Consider the following 25,349-nt stretch of genomic DNA (forward strand, 5'->3'; position numbering starts at 1 on the left):
ATAAGTGTAGAATATATAAACTGCTCAGTTAAGCCCTCCTGATCAAGGCTCTGTAAATGAACTGAATGATGGAGTTTTTAATTGAATGTATGTGTATCATTGCTAGTAAGCTGTATAATAGTTTTCTTTATCTTAAAATGTGAAGTCATTTTCAAAATGTTTTTAATCTTCTGCTTATTTTTTGCAGATACGACAAGCCATTATTGGAATTAGAAAACTATCCTCTAAGCCACAGGAGGAAAAGAAGAAAAAATTGCTGGAGGACAGTAGTGAAGATGAATCCTTTGTGTTCTTGCAAGTCACCCTATGTAAAATTCCAGCACCAGTCATAGGCCAACATGTGCCAAAATTATTAAGCATTAAGGTGTAAGTAAAAATTAGGCCTAATAATAAAATGCATGAGAGTATAGTAGTGCCAACACTGTTATATAGGTGTGAAGCATGGGTGGTAAATGTTGCAACAAGTAGAAGGCTGGAGGCAGTGGGGATGCCATGTCTGAGGACAATGTGCAGTGTGAATATAATGCAGAGAATCTGTAGCTTGGAGATTAGGAGGAGGTGCAGGGTCTCCAAAAGTATTATCCAGAGGGCAGTGGAAGGGTTGTTGAGGTAATTTGGGCATTTAGAGAGGATGGAGCAAAATAGAATGACTTGGAGGGCTTAAAAATCTGTAGTGGAAGAAAGGCGGGTAGGGGTCGTCCTAGGAAAGGTTGACGGGAGGGGGTAAAGGAGTTTTTGTGTGCAAGGGGCTTAGACTTCCAGCAAGCGTGCGTGAGTGCATTAGATAGGAGCAAGTGGCGATGAATTGTTTTTATGATGATGTGCTGTTGGAGTGCAAGCAAAGTAACATTTATGAAGGGATTCAGGGAAACTGGTTAGCTGGACTTGAGTCCTGGAGGTGGGACATACAGTGCCTGCACTCCAAAGGAGGGGTGTTGATACGTTGCAGTTTTTTTTTTTAAACAGTAGTGTATGCATTCCTCTAGCAAGACAGTGGGGTGAGTGATAATGAAAGCCTGTCTTCTTTTTCTGGTCACCCTGCCTTGGTGGGAAATGGCCAATGTGTTAACAAAAATTAAAAAAAAAAAATGTTCAGAGTGAGCAGGTGTTTATTATAAGAATGCATGAAAAAATTTAATTTGTGTTTATCCTCATATACAATCCTCCCAGAACTATACAGTACTATATATTTATTACTACTGTAAATATTAGAGTCATAATGTATGTGGGTGACTTAACTATGTACATTTTTGTATTGTGTATTAGCCAGAATGGCATATATATAAAGGCCATCAGGCCCTATCAAGGCATTATTAATATTGTGCAATTGTCACCTCAAAGATATCTTACCTTTTCATAAGTTAAAAGAGTGAGTTTATTATTGTAGTTAACAATCAACATCCAGAACAATTAGCAGTATCCATAAATTTTTTAGGATTCATATATGACACAACTAATGTGTTCCAGCAGGAGGTTGCCACATAGTCTAACAGATGATGGAACTGAAGTTATGCTTATAACAAAGGATTTAAAGAGAGGTATTAGGGCTGACCACAAAAATACACTACATTACTACACAGAGTTGTTGCAGAGGCATGGTGCTGCCAGTCTTATCAGTGAGGTATGCAATTGCTCTGTTTTGCCAAAGAGTATGATAAATAACTTGGGTGTTACAGTAAACTATAAATTGTTTCATTACTTCCTGAATTCATATTACAACTCTGAATAATTGCTCAAAATATTTTTTTTTTAAACTATAATAATGAGATTGCAGGTATTAGACAAGTCATTGGTAAATATGATTGGTGAAAAATTACTACATTATATTTAGCTATTGGTTGTGGCCTGGTTGCTTTAGTGGGAGAAGCTGTTAACCCTTAAATGGTCCAAACGTATATATACGTTTTTTCAACATCTGAAAGTATGTAAAAAAATGTAGATCTTTTTTGTTTTACATTTGAAAACGTGTAAAAGAACTTTTATCTACAATTTTTTTTTTTGTTATATTTGAAAATATGTAAAAAAAGTAGATCTACTTTTGTAGCAATACAAAATTGAACGTCGATCTGTTTGGGCCGTTTAAGGGTTAAACAGTTTTGATAAGATTTTTAGCTTTATTACTGCAGTAGGAATAATTATTAAATGCAATGTATATAAATTCTTTTTATTGTGTTTATAACCAAACCCTGTAGATTTTGAAATAAATTACTTTTACTGCCATGACCAGGAGGTGATTGCTTATATAGGTTAAATATAAAATGAAGTGCTTTACAGGTCATTCCACTCAGGATGTTGAAAGTGGAATATAGAGACTATGAGGCAAAGAGGCACCTTGCCAATCGCTTTGATGTTGTCCTCTGTGATGACACCGTTATGCGCTTCGTTCCTCAGTTCCTGGGAAAAAACTTTTACAGGAAGAAAATGCAAGTGTTTTATTATTTTTTGTTCCAGAAGTAATTTAAGGTTTTAAATTTTTTATTAACAAATATACCGTATATATGTTAAATAAATATTGCAATTTTTAATGTACAAATGGCATTTAGATGTTGATAAGTCTAGTGGGATTTTCATAAAGATTTTTTTTATTGTTACCATTCCTTTATTGCTTACATTTGTTTGTCCACATTCACATTGTTTTCCCGCTTAGTTGACGAGCTTGGGTCCTCAGTTCATTACAGTATAACATTTAAATATGTATCACTAAACGAAAAAATTATGAGACAACTTATAAATGCTGTCCATGTATGAAGAAAGTTTACATTCAGAAATACAAGAAGTCTGCAGGGAACATTGTATGTTACAGAGATTGAAATTGAACAGGGCAGTCCCTCTTGTGTCCAGTTTATTTTTTTATGGAAAAAAATGGATTTCACATAAATAATTTACCGTATACAGTTCATGGGTTTCTGCATAGATAGAAAATCTGAAAAAAAAAAATTATGTTATTCTTAACACTATTTCCAATTCACTTATGTTCTCTTCTTTACATTGATACAACTGGCTGCTCTCTTTCCAACAGATTTAAAGAATTCAAATGAATTGCTTGCTTTCCTGACATTAACTGCATACTTTTGTCATGTTAGTAATTGGAGCCACCACATTAGTTGGTCCTCTTCCAAAATTCTTTAAATTTTTGCTGATATCATACTCATATTTATATCATACTCGTTGAACTGGTTATACAGGTAATATATAACATTCATAACATGGATCTTATTCAGAGGTTTTAATCGTGACTTACTATTGCCTTTTTTCCTGCTTTGACCTTATTACTGGCTCTCATAGCTTTGCTGCTCTTAAAATTTGGTGTAATATGAAACATAATGTTGCAGATAAGGGGAACCCTTTTCAGTTGTTCATACAATCACTCCAGATCTTGCTAGTAATATTATTTTTGTCGTTTACAGAGTCCCAGTCCAGGTTAACCTCAAGACTGAGGACTTGTATAATGAGCTGACGCGTGCTCTGTCAGTATCACTTCTCACATTTAGCTCAGCAGGAAACAGCGGTATCATGAAGGTAATATTGTTTTTGCCTCTTGTATATCAGAAAAAAAAATGAAAAATACAGGTAACAATAAAAGATAAACCAATTGCTAACTGTCAGTGAAGATGACAATTTAAGTGAAGTACTCTGTGCTTTGAATAACATATGTAAAGATATGATTGTTGTAGTAGTACAGTAGGGCTTTTAGGATAAAAATTTGAAAAGTGAAATAAATTACCGATGAAAAAGGAGATAGCAATAAACCCTGGGTATAACAGACCTCACTATAATGGACTTCTGGAAAAACCAGACAAAATCCATCAGAAAAATCAGTGTTGACGTGTACTTGGCTCTGTGAAGACCTGTTTGCGCACTCTCTAGAATTGAAGCAAGATGCCGTCCATCGAGCAACTTTACCAACAGCTTAAGGAAGAATTGAGGTTGGCGAATATGGAAATTCGGCGACTGACCGAGGAAAACAAAAAGATTCGGAGTAGTCCTCCTGTTTTGAGTCCTCAGGTCAAGAAGGGAAACTGGTCAGTGGCTGGACAGCAGGGAAAGAAGTTGACGATCAAGAAGACGAATGGAAAGGTAGAAACGATGAAGAAGAAAGAGACTGCCGTGGAAACTGTTGTGGAAACATCCAATACATTCTCAGTGCTACCCGACGAATGTGAGTCGACTACTGGGAACGTCACGACGAAAGACATTAAGGAAGGTAAGAATATTGTTGTTGGGGATAGCCAAGTTAGGTATATGGATAGGGCGTTCTGCTTGAAGGATAGGAGTAGGAGACAGAGAGTTTGCTTTCCTGGGGCTGGGATGGAGGATATTGTTAGCCATCTGGATGACATCATGAGAGGTAATGGGAGCAATCCTATTATCTGTCTCAGTGCTGGAGGCAACGATGTTGGCAGACGTAGGAGTGAGGACCTGATTAGCAGGTATAGGTCAGCAATAGAAATAATTAGAAGTAAGGGTGGGAACCCTCTCATATGTGGTATTTTGCCAAGGAAGGGAGTTGGAAATGAATGGTTGTCCAGGGCAATTGGTGTCAATTGCTGGCTGGACAAATACTGTAAGGAAAATGCAGTAACATTCATTGACAACTGGGACCTCTTCTATGGCAGAAATGACATGTATGCTAGGGATGGGGTTCACTTATCTAGGTGTGGGGTGGGAGCACTGGCAACTGCAGTGGAGGGAGCAGTTAGGACTTTAAACTAGGAATAGTTAGTGGTATGGGTTTTGGCAGGAAAACAGTGAAGTCCCAGTGTAGTAATATTACGAGTTCTAGGGGAACTAGTAATAATAAGAACGAGATAGATATTGAAAAGCCAGGGACCTTGGGTGATAAGGACAGTAATAGGTTTAGTAGAAAAATAGAAATGAGCAGGAAGGGTAAAGAGAAAGGAGAGTCTTTCAATGTTTATTATGCTAATTGCCGTAGTGCTAGGTATAAGATGGACGAGTTGAGATTAGTTGCTAGTGTAGGTAACATTGATGTATTTGCCTTAACTGAGACGTGGTTTAATTAAAAAAGTCAGGACATGCCTGCGGAATGTCATATTCAGGGTTTTAAATTGTTCCAAGAAGATAGAAGTATTGGGAGGGGGGGTGGGGTGGCATTGTATGTCCGAGATCGCTTGAACTGTTGCATAAAAACGGGTATTAAGTCTGAAGTAACACATACAGAGTCTGTTTGGATAGAATTTTCAGAGGGGCATGAAAAACTGATTTTAGGAGTGATATATAGTGAGGCTCAAGTTAGAGTATGTAGGAAAGAGGGAATTTTTTTTTTCCAGTAAAAGTAGGCCTTAGACAAGGATGTGTGATGTCACCGTGGTTGTTTAATATATTTATAGATGGGGTTGTAAGAGAAGTAAATGCGAGGGTCTTGGCAAGAGGCGTGGAGTTAAAAGATAAAGAATCACACACAAAGTGGGAGTTGTCACAGCTGCTCTTTGCTGATAACACTGTGCTCTTGGGAGATTCTGAAGAGAAGTTGCAGAGATTGGTGGATGAATTTGGTAGGGTGTGCAAAAGAAGAAAATTAAAGGTGAATACAGGAAAGAGTAAGGTTATGAGGATAACAAAAAGATTAGGTGATGAAAGATTGAATATCAGATTGGAGGGAGAGAGTATGGAGGAGGTGAACGTATTCAGATATTTGGGAGTGGACGTGTCAGCGGATGGGTCTATGAAAGATGAGGTGAATCATAGAATTGATGAGGGAAAAAGAGTGAGTGGTGCACTTAGGAGTCTGTGGAGACAAAGAACTTTGTCCTTGGAGGCAAAGAGGGGAATGTATGAGAGTATAGTTTTACCAACGCTCTTATATGGGTGTGAAGCGTGGGTGATGAATGTTGCAGCGAGGAGAAGGCTGGAGGCAGTGGAGATGTCATGTCTGAGGGCAATGTGTGGTGTGAATATAATGCAGAGAATTCGTAGTTTGGAAGTTAGGAGGAGGTGCGGGATTACCAAAACTGTTGTCCAGAGGGCTGAGGAAGGGTTGTTGAGGTGGTTCGGACATGTAGAGAGAATGGAGCGAAACAGAATGACTTCAAGAGTGTATCAGTCTGTAGTGGAAGGAAGGCGGGGTAGGGGTCGGCCTAGGAAGGGTTGGAGGGAGGGGGTAAAGGAGGTTTTGTGTGCGAGGGGCTTGGACTTCCAGCAGGCATGCGTGAGCGTGTTTGATAGGAGTGAATGGAGACAAATGGTTTTTAATACTTGACGTGCTGTTGGAGTGTGAGCAAAGTAACATTTATGAAGGGATTCAGGGAAACCGGCAGGCCGGACTTGAGTCCTGGAGATGGGAAGTACAGTGCCTGCACTCTGAAGGAGGGGTGTTAATGTTGCAGTTTAAAAACTGTAGTGTAAAGCACCCTTCTGGCAAGACAGTGATGGAGTGAATGATGGTGAAAGTTTTTCTTTTTCGGGCCACCCTGCCTTGGTGGGAATCGGCCGGTGTGATAATAGAATTTTAGTAAGGCTTTTGATAGAGTTCCGCACCATAGACTGTTAAAGAAAGTGGCAGCTCATGGCATTGGGGTCCCAGATTTTCGCTTAGCAGATTACGATGGGCTTAGAGAGTGCTATCTATGACAGTGAACACTATACATGCTGCTCATCGAGTCATAGAAATGACCCAAAATCTCACTACTAGATAAGAAAGGAATTTATAGGCGTAGAGAAGCAGTAGACATTAAGAGGGCCATGTAAGAAAAGCTAAAAGGGACTATGAAATTAAAGTTGGGGATTCTAAAACTAACCCAAAAAGTTTTTTCCAGGTCTATAGAACAAAAGTAAGAGGTAAGATAGGTCCCCTTAAAAATAATTATGAGACAAAGAGAATGAAATGGCTTGATCTCTCAGTTTTTACACAGGAAGACACTAACAATATTCCAGTAATTAATTTTTACAGTGGGCTAGAAGAAGATAAATTATGTAACATCAGACTGAAGCAAAATAAGTCGCCGGGTCCTGATGAGGTTTTTTCAAGGGTTCTTAAGGAATGCAAAATGGAACTTTGTGAACCATTAACTAATATTTTTAATTTATCTCTTCAAACAGGTGTAGTGTCTGATATGTGGAAGATGGCTAATGTAACTCCTATTTTTAAAACAGGGGACAAGTCGTTACCGTCAAATTACCGCCCAATAAGCCTGACCTCAATTGTAGGCAAATTACTAGAGTCAATTATAGCTGAGATTATAAGAAGCCATCTCGATAAGCATAGCTTGATTAATGATACTCAGCATGGATTCCGCACCATAGACTGTTAAAGAAAGTGGCAGCTCATGGCATTGGGGGAAAAGTGCTCTTGTGGATCGAGTCATGGCTCACTGACAGGAAGCAGAGAGTGTCCATAAATGGGGTTAAATCCGAGTGGGGATCTGTAACAAGTGGCGTTCCACAGGGATCAGTCTTGGGCCCGTTGTTGTTTATAATATATATCAATGATCTTGATGAGGGAATTACTAGTGATATGAGCAAATTCGCCGATGACACAAAGATAGTTAGGATAATTAATTCAAACGTAGATGTTATGGAACTTCAGGAGGATTTAAACAAACTCTATTCTTGGTCAGAAAAGTGGCAGATGCAGTTCAATGTAGATAAATGCAAGGTTCTGAAGCTTGGGAGTGCCCATAACCCTAGTACTTATAAGTTAAATGATGTAGAACTTAGCCATACAGATTGCGAAAAGGACTTGGGGGTTATGGTGAGCAGCAACCTTAAACCAAGACAGCAATGCCTAAGCGTATGTAATAAGGCAAATAGATTACTGGGATTTATATCAAGAAGTGTAAGCAACAGAAGTCCAGAGGTCATACTGCAGCTTTATACATCATTAGTAAGGCCTCACCTAGATTATGCAGCTCAGTTCTGGTCTCCGTATTACAAAATGGACATAAATTCGTTAGAAAACATTCAGCGTAGGATGACTAAATTAATACATAGCATTAGAAATCTTCCTTATGAAGAAAGATTGAAGACTCTTAAGTTACATTCACTTGTTAGACGAAGAATGAGGGGAGACCTGATCGAAGTGTATAAGTGGAAGATAGGTATTAATAAAGGGGATATTAATAAGGTCTTGAGGATATCTCTCCAAGAGAGAACCCGCAGTAATGGATTTAAATTAGATAAGTTTAGATTTAGAAAGGACATAGGAAAGTATTGGTTTGGAAATAGGGTAGTTGATGAGTGGAACAGTCTACCTAGTTGGGTTATTGAGGCTGGGACTTTGGGTAGTTTCAAATCTAGGTTGGATAAGTACATGAGTGGGAGGGGTTGGATTTGAGTGGGACTTACACATCAGAGCTTATTTCTTGGGTGGCATTGAAAATTGGGTTGGGCAAATGTTTTGTTAGTGGGATGAATTGTAAAGGACCTGCCTAGTATGGGCCAGCAGGCCTCCTGCAGTGTTCCTCCTTTCTTATGTTCTTATGTTCTTAAAATTGTACTTTTAACTTAATTTCAATGTTTATTCCAGTGTATTCATAAATTGTGTGTAGTGCTGTATTATTAGGTATTCTGTAGAGTACTTTAGTATTTTTTCTGTTGATTTTTTACTTTATTCTGCTTTAATGAACCCTCGTACAGCATCCCCCTATTAATTCATTATATAGAGGGTTTACTGAATTCTTAAAAATTTTGAGCGGAGTGTTTTGAATGGAATGATGAGTAAAATTATTAATGTTCTTAAGAAGAATATGTAAAGACCGAGAATATAATGGATTAATAGGGGGATGCTGTACGAGGGTCCATTAAAGCAGAATAAAGTTAAAAATCAACAGAAAAAAATACTGAAGTACTCTACAGAATAGCTAATAATACAGCACTACACACAATTTATGAATATACTGAAATAAACATTGAAATTAAGTTAAAAGTACAATTTTCCTGATGGATTTTGTCTTTTTCCAGAAGTCCATTATAGTGAGGTCTGTTATACCCAGGGTTTACTGCTTTTTCCTTTTTCATCGGTGTGAATGATAGTATTATTCCTTCTTCCAAAATTTCTGAATATTCATAGTGATGAATTATGAAATTTATATTTGCTTTTACAGTTTAGCCATTTACTTTGTACTCCTGTTTGCAGCATCTATTACTGTTCATAAAAATGTGTATTTTACTTTATTGCATTTTTTTGGTCTCTAAATATACACTTCTTTCAACAAATGAGCCGCTTCTCACTGAGGCAGGGTAGCCCAAAAAGTAAAATCAAAAGTTACTCATTTTAGCTTTAGTCATGTATGCAGAAGGGGTTACTAGCCCCTTGCTCCCGGCATTTTAGTCGACTCTTACGACACACATGGCTTACGGAGGAAGAATTCTGGTCCACTTCCCCATTGAGATAAGAGAAAATAAGAACAACAGTAGTAAGAAAATAGAAGAAAACCCAGAGGGGTGTGTGTATATATATGTGTGTATATGCATGTTCAAGGTAGTAGGTTGGTAGACAGACACCACCCAGGGAGGTACTACCGTCCTGCCAAGTGAGTGTAAAACGAAAGCCTGTAATTGTTTTACATGATGTTTTACATTAGTTAGTAGTAGGTTGGTAGACAGCAACCACCCAGGGAAGTACTACTGTCCTTCCAGATGACTGTGAAACAGAAACCTGTAAACTGTTTTGCATGATGGTAGGATTGCTGTTTTCTTTTTCTGTCTCATAAACACGCTAGATAACAGGGATATCTTGCTACTCCTACTTACACTTTGGTCACACTTCACAGACACGCACATGCATATATATATATACATACATCTAGGTTTCTCTCCTTTTTCTAAATAGCTCTTGTTCCTCTTTATTTCTTCTATTGTCCATGGGGAAGTGGAAAAGAATCTTTCCTCCGTAAGTCATGCGTGTCGTATGAGGCGACTAAAATGCCGGGAGCAATGGGCTAGTAACCCCTTCTCCTGTAGACATTTATTAAAAAAGAGAAGAAGAAAAACTTTATAAAACTGGGATGCTTAAATGTGCGTGGATGTAGTGCGGATGACAAGAAACAGATGATTGCTGATGTTATGAGTGAAAAGAAGTTGGATGTCCTGGCCCTAAGCGAAACAAAGCTGAAGGGGGTAGGGGCCTAGAACGCCGGCCGGCCCAGTTTCGGCGGGGGGTGTAAATAAATGGGATTAAATCTGGAGTATCTGAGAGAGTTAGAGCAAAGGAAGGGGTAGCAGTAATGTTGAATGATCAGTTATGGAAGGAGAAAAGAGAATATGAATGTATAAATTCAAGAATTATGTGGATTAAAGTAAAGGTTGGATGCGAGAAGTGGGTCATAATAAGCGTGTATGCACCTGGAGAAGAGAGGAATGCAGAGGAGAGAGAGAGATTTTAGGAGATGTTAAGTGAATGTATAGGAGCCTTTGAACCAAGTGAGAGAGTAATTGTGGTAGGGGACCTGAATGCTAAAGTAGGAGAAACTTTTAGAGAGGGTGTGGTAGGTAAGTTTGGGGTGCCAGGTGTAAATGATAATGGAAGCCCTTTGATTGAACTTTGTATAGAAAGGGGTTTAGTTATAGGTAATACATATTTTAAGAAAAAGAGGATAAATAAGTATACAAGATATGATGTAGGGCAAAATGACAGTAGTTTGTTGGATTATGTATTGGTAGATAAAAGACTGTTGAGTAGACTTCAGGATGTACATGTTTATAGAGGGGCCACAGATATATCAGATCACTTTCTAGTTGTAGCTACACTGAGAGTAAAAGGTAGATGGGATACAAGGAGAATAGAAGCATCAGGGAAGAGAGAGGTGAAGGTTTATAAACTAAAAGAGGAGGCAGTTAGGGTAAGATATAAACAGCTATTGGAGGATAGATGGGCTAATGAGAGCATAGGCAATGGGGTCGAAGAGGTATGGGGCAGGTTTAAAAATGTAGTGTTAGAGTGTTCAGCAGAAGTTTGTGGTTACAGGAAAGTGGGTGCGGGAGGGAAGAGGAGCGATTGGTGGAATGATGATGTGAAGAGAGTAGTAAGGGAGAAAAAGTTAGCATATGAGAAGTTTTTACAAAGTAGAAGTGATGCAAGGAGGGAAGAGTATATGGAGAAAAAGAGAGGTTAAGAGAGTGGTGAAGCAATGTAAAAAGAGAGCAAATGAGAGAGTGGGTGAGATGTTATCAACAAATTTTGTTGAAAATAAGAAAAAGTTTTGGAGTGAGATTAACAAGTTAAGAAAGCCTAGAGAACAAATGGATTTGTCAGTTAAAAATAGGAGAGGAGAGTTATTAAATGGAGAGTTAGAGGTATTGGGAAGATGGAGGGAATATTTTGAGGAATTGTTAAATGTTGATGAAGACAGGGAAGCTGTGATTTCGTGTATAGGACAAGGAGGAATAACATCTTGTAGGAGTGAGGAAGAGCCAGTTGTGAGTGTGGGGGAAGTTCGTGAGGCAGTAGGTAAAATGAAAGGGGGTAAGGCAGCCGGGATTGATGGGATAAAGATAGAAATGTTAAAAGCAGGTGGGGATATAGTTTTGGAGTGGTTGGTGCAATTATTTAATAAATGTATGGAAGAGGGTAAGGTACCTAGGGATTGGCAGAGAGCATGCATAGTTCCTTTGTATAAAGGCAAAGGGGATAAAAGAGAGTGCAAAAATTATAGGGGGATAAGTCTGTTGAGTATACCTGGTAAAGTGTATGGTAGAGTTATTATTGAAAGAATTAAGAGTAAGACGGAGAATAGGATAGCAGATGAACAAGGAGGCTTTAGGAAAGGTAGGGGGTGTGTGGACCAGGTGTTTACAGTGAAACATATAAGTGAACAGTATTTAGATAAGGCTAAAGAGGTCTTTGTGGCATTTATGGATTTGGAAAAGGCATATGACAGGGTGGATAGGGGGGCAATGTGGCAGATGTTGCAGGTGTATGGTATAGGAGGTAGGTTACTGAAAGCAGTGAAGAGTTTTTATGAGGATAGTGAGGCTCAAGTTAGAGTATGTAGGAAAGAAGGAAATTATTTCCCAGTAAAAGTAGGCCTTAGACAAGGATGTGTGATGTCACCGTGGTTGTTTAATATATTTATAGATGGGGTTGTATGAGAAGTAAATGCGAGGGTCTTGGCAAGAGGCGTGGAGTTAAAAGATAAAGAATCACACATAAAGTGGGAGTTGTCACAGTTGCTCTTTGCTGATGACACTGTGCTCTTGGGAGATTCTGAAGAGAAGTTGCAGAGATTGGTGGATGAATTTGGTAGGGTGTGCAAAAGAAGAAAATTGAAAGTGAATACAGGAAAGAGTAAGGTTATGAGGATAACAAAAAGATTAGGTGATGAAAGATTGGATATCAGATTGGAGGGAGAGAGTATGGAGGAGGTGAATGTATTCAGATATTTGGGAGTGGACGTGTCAGCGGATGGGTCTATGAAAGATGAGGTGAATCATAGAATTGATGAGGGGAAAAGGGTGAGTGGTGCACTTAGGAGTCTGTGGAGACAAAGAACTTTGTGCTTGGAGGCAAAGAGGGGAATGTATGAGAGTATAGTTTTACCAGCGCTCTTATATGGGTGTGAAGCATGGGTGATGAATGTTGCAGCGAGGAGAAGGCTGGAGGCAGTGGAGATGTCATGTCTGAGAGCAATGTGTGGTGTGAATATAATGCAGAGAATTCGTAGTTTGGAAGTTAGGAGGAGGTGCGGGATTACCAAAACTGTTGTCCAGAGGGCTGAGGAAGGGTTGTTGAGGTGGTTTGGACATGTGGAGAGAATGGAGCGAAACAGAATAACTTCAAGAGTGTATCAGTCTGTAGTGGAAGGAAGGCGGGGTAGGGGTCGGCCTAGGAAAGGTTGGAGGGAGGGGGTAAAGGAGGTTTTGTGTGCGAGGGGCTTGGACTTCCAGCAGGCATGCATGAGCGTGTTTGATAGGAGTGAATGGAGACAAATGGTTTTTAATACTTGACGTGCTGTTGGAGTGTGAGCAAAGTAACATTTATGAAGGGGTTCAGGGAAACCGGCAGGCCGGACTTGAGTCCTAGAGATGGGAAGTACAGTGCCTGCACTCTGAAGGAGGGATGTTAATGTTGCAGTTTAAAAACTATAGTGTAAAGCACCCTTCTGGCAAGACAGTGATGGAGTGAATGATGGTGAAAGTTTTTCTTTTTCGGGCCACCCTGCCTTGGTGGGAATCGGCCAGTGTGATAAAAAAAAAAAAATGATGGTAGGATTGCTGGTGTCTTTTGTCTGTCTCATAAATATGCAAGATTACAGGTATATCTTGCTACTTCTACTTACACTTAGGTCACACTACACATACATGTACACGTTTATTTATACACACTCATCTGAGTTTTCTTTGATTTTATCTTAATAGTTCTTGGTCTTATTACTTTTCCTTTTATATCCATGGGGAAGTGGAATAAGAATCTTTCCTCCGTAAGCCATGCGTGTTGTAAAAGTCAACTAAAATGCCGGGAACAATGGGCTAGTAACCCCTTTTCCTGTAAAGATTACTAAAAAGAATAAGAAGAAGAAAATTGTCAAAGTGGGAAGTCTGAATGTGCGTGGATGTTGTGCAAATGATAAGAAAGAGATGATTGTGGATGTTATGAATGAGAAGAAACTGGATGTCCTGGCTTTAAGTGAAACAAAGCTGAAGGGGGTGGGAGAGTTTCAATGGAGAGGAACAAATGGGATTAGGTCAGGGGTTTCAAATAGAGTTAGAGCTAAAGAAGGAGTAGCAATAATGTTGAAGGATAAGCTATGGCAGGAAAAGAGGGACTATAAATGTATTAATTCAAGGATTATGTGGAGTAAAATAAAGATTGGATGTGAAAAGTGGGTTATAGTAAGCGTGTATGCACCTGGAGAAGAGAGAAGTGTAGAGGAGAGAGAGAAATTTTGGGAAATGTTGAGTGAATGTGTGGGGAGTTTTGAATCAAGTGTGAGAGTAATGGTGGTTGGGGATTTCAATGCTAAAGTGGGTAAAACTGTTATGGAGGGAGTAGTAGGTAAATTTGTGGTGCCAGGGGTAAAAGTAAATAGGGAGCCTTTAATTGAGCTATGTGTAGAAAGAGATTTGGTAATAAGTAATACATATTTTATGAAAAGGAGGATAAATAAATATACAAGGTATGATGTAGCACGTAATGAAAGTAGCTTGTTAGATTATGTATTGGTGGATAAAAGGTTGATGGGTAGGCTCCAGGATGTACATGTTTATAGAGGGGCAACTGATATATCGGATCATTATTTAGTTGTAGCTACAGTTAGAGTAAGAGGTAGATGGGAAAAGAGGAAGGTGGCAACAAGAAGTAAGAGGGAGGTGAAAGTGTATAAACTAAGGGAGGAGGAAGTTCGGGTGAGATATAAGCGACTATTGGCAGAAAGGTGGGCTAGTGCAAAGATGAGTAGTGGGGGGGGGGGGGGGTTAATAGAGTTAGAATAGTTTTAAAAATGCAGTATTAGAATGTGGGGCAGAAGTTTGTTGTTATAGGAGGGTGGGGGTAGGAGGAAAGAGGAGTGATTGGTGGAATGATGAAGTAAAGGGTGTGATAAAAGAGAAAAAGTTAGCTTATGAGAGGTTTTTACAAAGCAGAAGTGTTATAAGAAGAGCAGAGTATATGGAGAGTAAAAGAAAGGTGAAGAGAGTGGTGAGAGAGTGCAAAAGGAGAGCAGATGATAGAGTGGGAGAGGCACTGTCAAGAAATTTTAATGAAAATAAGAAAAAATTTTGGAGTGAGTTAAAGAAGTTAAGAAAGCCTAGGGAAACTATGGATTTGTCAGTTAAAAACAGAATAAGGGAGTTAGTAGATGGGGAGATGGAGGTATTAGGTAGATGGCGAGAATATTTTGAGGAACTTTTAAATGTTAAGGAAGAAAGGGAGGCGGTAATTTTATGCACTGTCCAGGGAGGTATACCATCTTTTAGGAGTGAAGAAGAGCAGAATGTAAGTGTTGGGGAGGTACGTGAGGCATTACGTAGAATGAAAGAGGGTAAAGCAGCTGGAACTGATGGGATCATGACAGAAATGTTAAAGGCAGGGGGGGATATAGTGTTGGAGTGGTTGGTACTTTTGTTTAATAAATGTATGAAAGAGGGGAAGGTACCTAGGGATTGGCAGAGAGCATGTATAGTCCCTTTATGTAAAGGGAAAGGGGACAAAAGAGATTGTAAAAATTATAGAGGAATAAGTTTACTGAGTATACCAGGAAAAGTGTACGGTAGGGTTATAATTGAAAGAATTAGAGGTAAGACAGAATGTAGGATTGCGGATGAGCAAGGAGGTTTCAGAGTGGGTAGGGGATGTGTAGATCAAGTGTTTACATTGAAGCATATATGTGAACAGTATTTAGATAAAGGTAGGGAAGTTTTTATTGCATTTATAGATTTAGAAAAGGCATATGATAGAGTGGATAGAGGAGGAATGTGGCAGATGTTGCAAGTATATGGAATAGGTGGTAAGTTACTAAATGCAGTAAAGAGTTTGTATGAGGATAGTGAGGCTCAGGTTAGGGTGTGTAGAAGAGAGGGAGACTACTTCCCGGTAAAAGTAGGTCTTAGACAGGGATGTGTAATGTCACCATGGTTGTTTAATATATTTATAGATGGGGTTGTAAAAGAAGTAAATGCTAGGGTGTTCGGGAGAGGGGTGGGATTAAATTATGGGGAATCAAATTCAAAATGGGAATTGACACAGTTACTTTTTGCTGATGATACTGTGCTTATGGGAGCACAGGTTAGTGGATGAGTTTGGGAATGTGTGTAAAGGTAGAAAGTTGAAAGTGAACATAGAAAAGAGTAAGGTGATGAGGGTATCAAATGATTTAGATAAAGAAAAATTGGATATCAAATTGGGGAGGAGGAGTATGGAAGAAGTGAATGCTTTCAGATACTTGGGAGTTGATGTGTCGGCGGATGGATTTATGAAGGATGAGGTTAATCATAGAATTGATGAGGGAAAAAAGGTGAGTGGTGCGTTGAGGTATATGTGGAGTCAAAAAACGTTATCTATTGAGGCAAAGAAGGGAATGTATGAAAGTATAGTAGTACCAACACTCTTATATGGGTGTGAAGCTTGGGTGGTAAATGCAGCAGCGAGGAGATGGTTGGAGGCAGTAGAGGTGGCCTGTCTAAGGGCAATGTGTGGTGTAAATATTATGCAGAAAATTCGGAGTGTGTAAATTAGGAAAAGGTGTGGAGTTAATAAAAGTATTAGTCAGAGGGCAGAAGAGGGGTTGTTGAGGTGGTTTGGTCATTTAGAGAGAATGGATCAAAGTAGAATGACATGGAAAGCATATAAATCTATAGGGGAAGGAAGGCGAGCTAGGGGTCATCCTCGAAAGGGTTGGAGAGAGGGGGTAAAGGAGGTTTTGTGGGCGAAGGGCTTGGACTTCCAGCAAGCGTGTGTGAGTGTGTTAGATAGGAGTGAATGGAGACGAATGTTACTTGGGACCTGACGATCTGTTGGAGTGTGAGCAGGGTAATATTTAGTGAAGGGATTCAGGGAAACCGGTTATTTTCATATAGTCGGACTTGAGTCCTGGAAATGGGAAGTACAATGCCTGCACTTCAAAGGAGGGGTTTGGGATATTGGCAGTTTGGAGGGATATGTTGTGTATCTTTATACATATATGTTTCTAAACTGTTGTATTCTGAGTACCTCTGCAAAAACAGTGATAATGTGTGAGTGTGGTGAAAGTGTTGAGTGATGATGAAAGCATTTTCTTTTTGGGGATTTTCTTTCTTTTTTGGGTCACCCTGCCTCGGTGGGAGACGGCCGACTTGTTGAAAAAAAAAAAAATATATGCATGTGTAGTGTGACCTAAGTGTAAGTAGAAGTAACAAGACATGCCTAAAATCTTGCATGTTTATAAGACAGAAAAAAGACACCAGCAATCCTACCATCATGTAAAACAATTACAGGCTTTCATTTTACACTCACTTGGCAGGACAGTAGTACCTCCCTGGGTGGTTGCTGTCTACCAACCTACTACCTAGGTCTAAATACAGTGGACCCCCGCATTCCGATTTTAATCCGTGCAAGAGGGCTCATTGGTATGCGAAATAATTGGTATGTGAATGAATTTTCCCCATAAGAAATAATGGAAATCAAATTAATCCGTGCAAGACACCCAAAAGTATGAAAAAAAAATTTTTACCACATGAAATATACATTTTCCTACACACAAAGAGAAGGATACATGCACAATAGTAGAGTAGTACTTGCACAGTATATATTGTGCATGTACTAGTCTACTAAATGAAGAATAAATGACACCTTTATTGAAGATGCAGCAATGACTGATGAGACACTGTGTCCTGGGAGTGCCTTTTCCTCCTGAGTACTGTAGGTCCTGTTTGGCATTTTCTTCCAGAACAGGCCTTATCACACTGTGTATGTCACTACGATTCTTAAATCTCTCAAACCAACCTTTGCTGGCTTTAAATTCACCAATATGAGCACTAGTTCCAGGCATTTTTCCCTGTTCACCTGGGTGTTAGTCGACTGGTGTGGGTTGCATCCTGGGAGACAAGATTAAGGACCCCAATGGAAATAAGTTAGACAGTCTTCGATGACACTGACTTTTTTGGGTTATCCTGGGTGGAAAATCCTCTGGGGTTAATTGTTTCTTGGTATATTCTCAATAAGCCACACCAACAACAGTGCTACAGCAGCAGCAGCAGCTGACAGTGCTACAGCAGCAGCAGACGATGCTACAGCAGCAGCAGACAATGCTACAGCAGCAGCAGACGATGCTACAGCAGCAGCAGACAATGCTACAGCAGCAGCAGATGATGCTACAGCAGCAGCAGACAATGCTACAGCAGCAGCAGACGATGCTACAGCAGCAGCAGACGATGCTACAGCAGCAGCAGCAGCTGACAGTGCTACAGCAGCAGCAGACGATGCTACAGCAGCAGCAGCAGCTGACAGTGCTACAGCAGCAGCAGCCGATGCTACAGCAGCAGCAGACGATGCTACAGCAGCAGCAGACGATGCTACAGCAGCAGCAGCAGACGATGCTACAGCAGCAGCAGCAGCTGTACCACCAATAGTAGCGATGGTTGATTGGGGTTCATTATACAACCTGGCCAGCTCGGAGACACGCACTCCACTTTCATACTTATCAATGATCTTTTTCTTCATCTCTATAGTAATTCTCACCCTTATTGCTGAAGGGTTGGCACTAGAAGCTTTCTTGGGGCCCATGGTCACTTATTTTCCAGATAAAATCACCAAAAACACTGTAATAATACGAAATGTTACGATTGTATGCTTGGATGCTACCGCGGAGGCTGGCTGGTAAACAATGCCACCGGCGGAACATGTGAGGCTGGCTAAGGCGCACATTGGACGCGTCTCGGACGAACAGCGGTGAGCGGGTTTTTAAGCGGTATGCGAGGCAAAATTTTAGCGATAAAATGTATCGGTATGCGGATTAAACGTTATGTGATGCCAAAGGTATGCGGGGGTCCACTGTATACTATACCATACAAATACACGTACACATTATACAAGTACTGAACTTTAAAAATTAAAAACCATTTTTTTTTTTAATTCCTTTAGAAGAACATGTTTTTCTAATACAAAGTGCAGTGTGGCCAGTGGTGTCTTGTAGCTAGAGAATGAGAATAAGAATAATAATAGGAATAGGCAGATATAAATAAAACATCTCTCTCTGGAAGAAAAATATACACAGTATATAGAAAGTTCTCTAGGTAGTAGGTTGGTAGACAGCAACCACCCAGGGAGGTACTACCGTCCTGCCAAGTGAGTGTGAAACGAAAACCTGTAATTGTTTTGCATGATGGTAGGATTGCTGGTGTCTTCTGTCTGTCTCAAATATGCAAGATTACAGGTACATCTTGCTACTTCTACCTACACTTAGGTCACATACACATATGTGTACAAGCATATATATATATACACACCCCTCTGGGTTTTCTGCTATTTTCTTTCTAGTTTTTGTTCTTGTGTATTTCCTCTTATCTCCATGTGGAAGTGGAACAGAATTCTTCCTCCGTAAGCCATGCGTGTTGTAAGAGGCGACTAAAATGCCGGGAGTAAGGGGCTAGTAACCCCTTCTCCTGTATATATTACTAAATGTAAAAAGAGAAACTTTGTTTTTCCTTTTGGGCCACCCTGCCTTGGTGGGATACGGCCGCTGTGTTGAAAGAAGAAAGTTCTGGGATAGCCTTGACAGCTAACAGTGTGAGGTGTAGAGTAATAGTGTTCAAGAGAATCATGGCAGTAGTATGGAAGGAATAGTAAATGATTGGCCTGCATGGTAAATGATTAGCCTGTATGGTAAATATACAACCAGGAATATGATAAGTGGAGAATTAAACATGGTATAAGTTCCTTGATGACAGAATACCTAACAGTTGTATTCAGATAAGATTATTTGATGATATTAATTTTTTAAGTGTACTTTTGGAAGGAAAGTTCTTTGCAAACAAGGCATCAGACATAGACAGAAAATGTATACATTAGTTGGGAAAATACTGGGGATTAGATTACCTATACGTACTGGGAAAGTTGTGAAGAAGGAAGAAGAGTTATCATTGTAGATACAGTACACGGAAACTGTGACATATCGAAATTGGTCCTTTTAAAGTTATGTCTTGAAGTTTTATCATCCATCTCCTGTCATGTATTATTTATTTAGATAGGTTTTAATGAGTCAACCTAACATATATTTATTAACTTAATTTATGTTTGTTTTTTCAGGTTGGTCGTCTTAGCCACACGGATGAAGAGATTGTAGAAAATATATTGGCGGTTGTTAAGAAACTGGCTAGATCCATCCCAGGGGGATGGAAAAATATAATGAATCTTAATCTCAAACTAGCACTATCATTATCAGTTCCTATCTATGTTAAAATAGGTATGTTTGTATCAATCTGTTTTTAACTGTTGTATATATTTGATTCATTTATTGCAAGTATCAACAGTCTAACATTTACTTTTATCGTGCTTGTATTACCTTTGTTTTTAGCTTGAATGGTTTGTGCTCATATTTCTTGTTATCTCATACCAGTCAACTTTAAGCTTTATTAATCCTTTAACTGTCAAACCGTTGATCTACATTTTACTGCTAGCACTCGGAATATTTAAAAAAAAAAAAATAGATGAAGAGGGGAATTTTCTGCATGTAACAAGACCAAAAAAAAATTTAGGGCCAGTACTTATTGAGATATAAGGTGGCAAAGATGGCAGTAGATGCTCGTGTGACAGCAACATGGAGTCCTGCTCCTTTCAGAAATGTTGCTGATATACCTTTTTGTCTCATTTTTTATTTACGTAATTTTTATATTCTGATAATTGCAGAAGTGTTATAAGAAGAGCAGAATATATGGAGAGTAAAAGAAAGGTGAACAGAGTGGTGAGAGAGTGCAAAAGGAGAGCAGATGATAGAGTGGGAGAGGCACTGTCAAGAAATTTTAATGAAAATAAGAAAAAATTTTGGAGTGAGTTAAACAAGTTAAGAAAGCCTAGGGAACGTATGGATTTGTCAGTTAAAAACAGAGTAGGGGAGTTAGTAGATGGGGAGAGGGAGGTATTAGGTAGATGGCAAGAATATTTTGAGGAACTTTTAAATGTTGAGGAAGAAAGGGAGGCAGTAATTTCATTCACTGGCCAGGGAGGTATACCATCTTTTAGGAGTGAAGAAGAGCAGAATGTAAGTGTGGGGGAGGTACGTGAGGCATTACATAGAATGAAAGTGGGTAAAGCAGCTGGAACTGATGGGATCATGACAGAAATGTTAAAAGCAGGGGGGATATAGTGTTGGAGTGGTTGGTACTTTTGTTTAATAAATGTATGAAGGAGGGGAAGGTACCTAGGGATTGGCAGAGTATGTATAGTCCCTTTATATAAAGGGAAGGGGGACAAAAGAGATTGTAAAAATTATAGAGGAATAAGTTTACCGAGTATACCAGGAAAAGTGTACGGTAGGGTTATAATTGAAAGAATTAGAGGCAAGACAGAATGTAGGATTTTGGATGAGCAGGAAGGTTTCAGAGTGGGTAGGGGATGTGTAGATCAAGTGTTTACATTGAAGCATATATGTGAACAGTATATAGATAAAGGTAGGGAAGTTTTTATTGCATTTATGGATTTAGAAAAGGCATATGATAGAGTGGATAGGGGAGCAATGTGGTAGATGTTGCAAGTATATGGAATAGGTGGTAAGTTACTAAATGCTGTAAAGAGTTTTTATGAGGATAGTGAGGCTCAGGTTAGGGTGTGTAGAAGAGAGGGAGAATACTTCCTAGTAAAAGTAGGTCTTAGACAGGGATGTGTAATGTCACCATGGTTGTTTAATATATTTGTAGATGGGGTTGCAAAAGAAGTAAATGCTAGGGTGTTTGGGAGAGGGGTGGGATTAAATTATGGGGAATCAAATTCAAAATGGGAATTGACACAGTTACTTTTTGCTGATGATACTGTGCTTATGGGAGATTCTAAAGAAAAATTGCAAAGGTTAGTGGATGAGTTTGGGAATGTGTGTAAAGGTAGAAAGTTGAAAGTGAACATAGAAAAGAGTAAGGTGATGAGGGTGTCAAATGATTTAGATAAAGAAAAATTGGATATCAAATTGGGGAGGAGGAGTATGGAAGAAGTGAATGTTTTCAGATACTTGGGAGTTGACGTGTCGGCAGATGGATTTATGAAGGATGAGGTTACTCATAGAATTGATGAAGGGAAAAAAGGTGAGTGGTGTCTAAGGGCAATGTGTGGTGTAAATATTATGCAGAAAATTCAGAGTGTGGAAATTAGGAGGTGTGGAGTTTAATAAAAGTATTAGTAGAGGGCTGAAGAGGGGTTGTTGAGGTGGTTTGGTCATTTAGAGAGAATGGATCAAAGTAGAATGACATGGAGAGCATTTAAATCTGTAGGAGGAAGGCCATCCTCGAAAAGATTGGAAGGAAAGGGTAAGGGAGGTTTTGTGGGCAAGGGGCTTGGACTTCCAGCAGGCGTGCATGAGCGTGTTCAATGGGAGTGAATGGAGACGAATGGTATTTGGGACCTGACGATCTGTTGGAGTGTGAGCAGGGTAATATTTAGTGAAGGGATTCAGGGAAACTGGTTATTTTTATATAGCTGGACTTGAGTCCTGGAAATGGGAAGTACAATGCCTGCACTCTAAAGGAGGGATTTCGAGATATTAGCAGTTTGGAGGGATATGTTGTGTATCTTTATACATATATACTTCTAAACTGTTGTGCTCTGAGCACCTCTGCAAAAACAGTGATTATGTGTGAGTGAGGTGAAAGTGTTGAATGATGATGAAAGTATTTTCTTTTTGGGGATTTTCTTTCTTTTTGGGTCAGCCTGCCTCGGTGGGAGACCGCCGACTTGTTGAAAAAAAAAAAATGCAATTTTCTCCATGGGGAAGTGGAGAAGAATTCTTCCTCCACGAGCCATGCGTTTTGTAAGAGGCGACTAAATGCCATTTTGAGGTTGTACTCTTTTTGTACTAAATGCTATTTTGAGGTTGTACTCTTTGTGTGTTATGCAGGTCTTGAATCAGAAAGTTTAAAAAGGATTTAAATTTTATACATTTATTCTTAACTCCATCTCCTGTATAAGTTACTAAATCTAAAAAGAAAATCTATCGTTTTTCTTTTTGGGTCACTCTGCTATGGTGGGATATGGTGTGTTGTTAAAAAAAAAAACTTATGCATAAACTATTTTTTTGGCAGGTTCTCTGAATGATATTGGTGTCATCCCTCAGAGGCCATTGTATATGAAGAAGCCAATATCAGGTGTACTTAACAACAGAGTGGTTACTATTTATCCTGATAGCAGTATTACAGTTGTAAATATGCATAAGAAGGTTCTTGACAGAATTCCTGAAGACGAAATAGATGAGGTACGGTCTGTGAAAGAATTAGTCTTAGTATTTTTAGAGTTTTTCTATAAGTTTTTTTCTTTTTCAAAATATGAAGCATTTATAAGAGTAAATAATGTGATCATCAGGCTGGCTCATATAAACCTAATAATTTGAAGCTAATATACAGTAGAGTTGGGCTTCAGTTAGTTAATAGTTAGTGGCATCAGGACTGTATGGGAATTGTTGAAATTTGTATACTGTACGAGTAGGAAGTGCTTCACATATTAGATATAATTTGAACTGTGTTGGGTCTCAGTGTTTGTGAGTAGTGAATTTGTTTTGTGTGAATGGAAGCTCATTTAAAAAAAAAATTATCCTTAAAGCTTCAATAAACGAAGCCAAAATATCTTTCAAATGAACATACAATGGACCCCCGGTTAACGATATTTTTTCTCTCCAGAAGTATGTTCAGGTGCCAGTACTGACCGAATTTGTTCCCATAAGGAATATTGTGAAGTAGATTAGTCCATTTCAGACCCCCAAACATACACGTACAAACGCACTTACATAAATACACTTACATAATTGGTCGCATTCGGAGGTGATCGTTATGCGGGGGTCCACTGTATATTGATTCTACATACGTAAACTTGAGCAAAATAGAATAGGATTTTCATTAATAATTTTTATATGGTTGATAGTTATGTTGAATGCTATATGAATGAGGGAACTAAGCTAAGCCTTATTGTTGATGCAGTTCCCAGAAGTGCGCAGTATTATGAAATATGGCAATTGTGGCTATGTTTGAGAAGTTTATATGAAAACTTCAGTTCGTCTTCTGTAATTCAGGAAAGATTTACCGCATTACTTTTTAGGATTCATATTTATTCTATAATTTATTTTTCAACATTAATATTTTATAGTGTAGAATGTGAATGTATTGGAAGTTAAGTCAGCATGTGTGTGTGTATAATTGTTAAAACATTGTGTTGCTCATTGGTCTTTGATTTGGTAATAAAGTGTCATATTTTTCATAAGGTTTATTAAGTAAATTATTTCTTATTACAGATACCAAAAAAATTCAAGAAATATGTTGCTAGAAACTGTGAAAAAAAAACTGACAAAAAGGAAAATGAGGGAAAGAAGCAGAAGGAATCAGAGTGCATAGTGGAATCTGAAGACATTAGTGCAGTACAAGCAGAAAATACAAAAGTCACATCAAAAGAAAAGAAGAAGAAACTGTCAAAGAAAGGTAAGAAGCAGGAGAAAGAAAGCACAGTGAAACTTGTTAGTGGTAATACTACAGAAATTAAAAAAAAGGTAAAGAAAAAGAAAACAGCAAAGGCCAAGCAACAGGAGGAAGAGGTCATGATGGATCTTGACCAAGATGGGACAACAGAAATTGAATTTACAAAGGCAAAGAAATCAGTAAAGAAGAAAATGGGAAAGAAGCTAGCTGAATATGAATGCTCTAGTTCTGATGATGAAGATTTAGAAGCACAGGAGTTAGCTTACTTAAAAAAACTTAGTGAGCAACGAAAGGCTTTGGATGATACTGAAGGTAGTGTTAAGGATATTGACAGTGATGAAGCTGCTGCTTGGAATGAAATGAGTGATGATGATGTGGATGAAAGTGATGATGAATGACTTCAATAATTTTATATACATTTCTCTGGCACTGTACTCTGAGAGGGGTGGGGATGTTGCAGTTTGGAGGGGCATCTGAGCTGTAATGTATGCACCCTCTGGCAAGACGGTGATGAGGTGAGCGATGGTGAAAGTTTGTTCTCCTCCTCGCCCTACCTCGGTGGGAGACGGCTGGTGTGTGAAAAATATATTTCGTTGGAGGTAATGTATTTAAATTGTAATTTTGCATGCACATTTTCTTGCTGAAAGCCTCATCACAGTTTCTTCACATGTACATTTCTAGAAGCTTAACACTCAACTTGAGAGGCACACATTATAGTTACGTTTGACAAATACATGCATCTTATTTTTTGTTATTTTAGAGCCACTTAGACTGACTTCATTTATCAGAATGTGAGAGGCATTGAAAAAAATACTATTATGACATTGATAATATAGAGGTACAATACTACTGCATTGTTATATTATTGTTAACAAACTAATGATGACTGTATTGAGTTTATTCTGTAATATAGTATTTCTAATTATCTTTGAACAGACTAATGCTGGCACAGTTCATGTGATAGGGGAAAAGGAAAATTAGTAAAGGATTGTTGACATTTGTCCCTATGAATTTTAATAAAAAAATTGGCTTTTCTATCAAAATGTAAAATGCTATCTATATATTAAATTGTCATTACTTGTATCACCTTTTATTTTGTTTCATTCCATCAGTTAAGAGTTTAAACTGCACCAGTGATTGTGAATGAGCCTTGTGGTAAATGTCTTAAAATTTCCAGATCAGACATTAATACAGGCTTTTCAACAGTTTACAAAATTCTGATGGCTTCGTTAGGAATTTCTTCTTTCTAAACTGAATGATGTGAGTAAGTTTGGAGGAGTGATTAAAAACCAATAAACTGTCAAGGGAGGATATTA

General features: G+C 38.7%; 1 protein-coding gene across 1 annotated transcript in view; it reads left to right on the forward strand.

Moving 5' to 3' along the window:
- Nucleotides 1-24,579, forward strand: part of LOC128691164 (uncharacterized) — a 30,531-nt gene extending 5,952 nt beyond the window's left edge. The window contains exons 3-9 of the mRNA XM_070089201.1: nucleotides 188-366; nucleotides 1,471-1,621; nucleotides 2,275-2,423; nucleotides 3,408-3,519; nucleotides 19,676-19,832; nucleotides 22,654-22,823; nucleotides 23,853-24,579. Of these exons, the coding sequence (XP_069945302.1) occupies nucleotides 188-366; nucleotides 1,471-1,621; nucleotides 2,275-2,423; nucleotides 3,408-3,519; nucleotides 19,676-19,832; nucleotides 22,654-22,823; nucleotides 23,853-24,431 (1,497 nt within the window). The 3' untranslated portion in view covers nucleotides 24,432-24,579. The remainder of the gene's footprint in view (nucleotides 1-187; nucleotides 367-1,470; nucleotides 1,622-2,274; nucleotides 2,424-3,407; nucleotides 3,520-19,675; nucleotides 19,833-22,653; nucleotides 22,824-23,852) is intronic.
- The last annotated feature ends 770 nt before the right edge of the window (nucleotides 24,580-25,349 follow it).

Source organism: Cherax quadricarinatus, chromosome 27 (assembly GCF_038502225.1).
Source record: "Cherax quadricarinatus isolate ZL_2023a chromosome 27, ASM3850222v1, whole genome shotgun sequence".
In the NCBI taxonomy this organism is placed as follows: Eukaryota; Metazoa; Arthropoda; class Malacostraca; order Decapoda; family Parastacidae; genus Cherax; species Cherax quadricarinatus.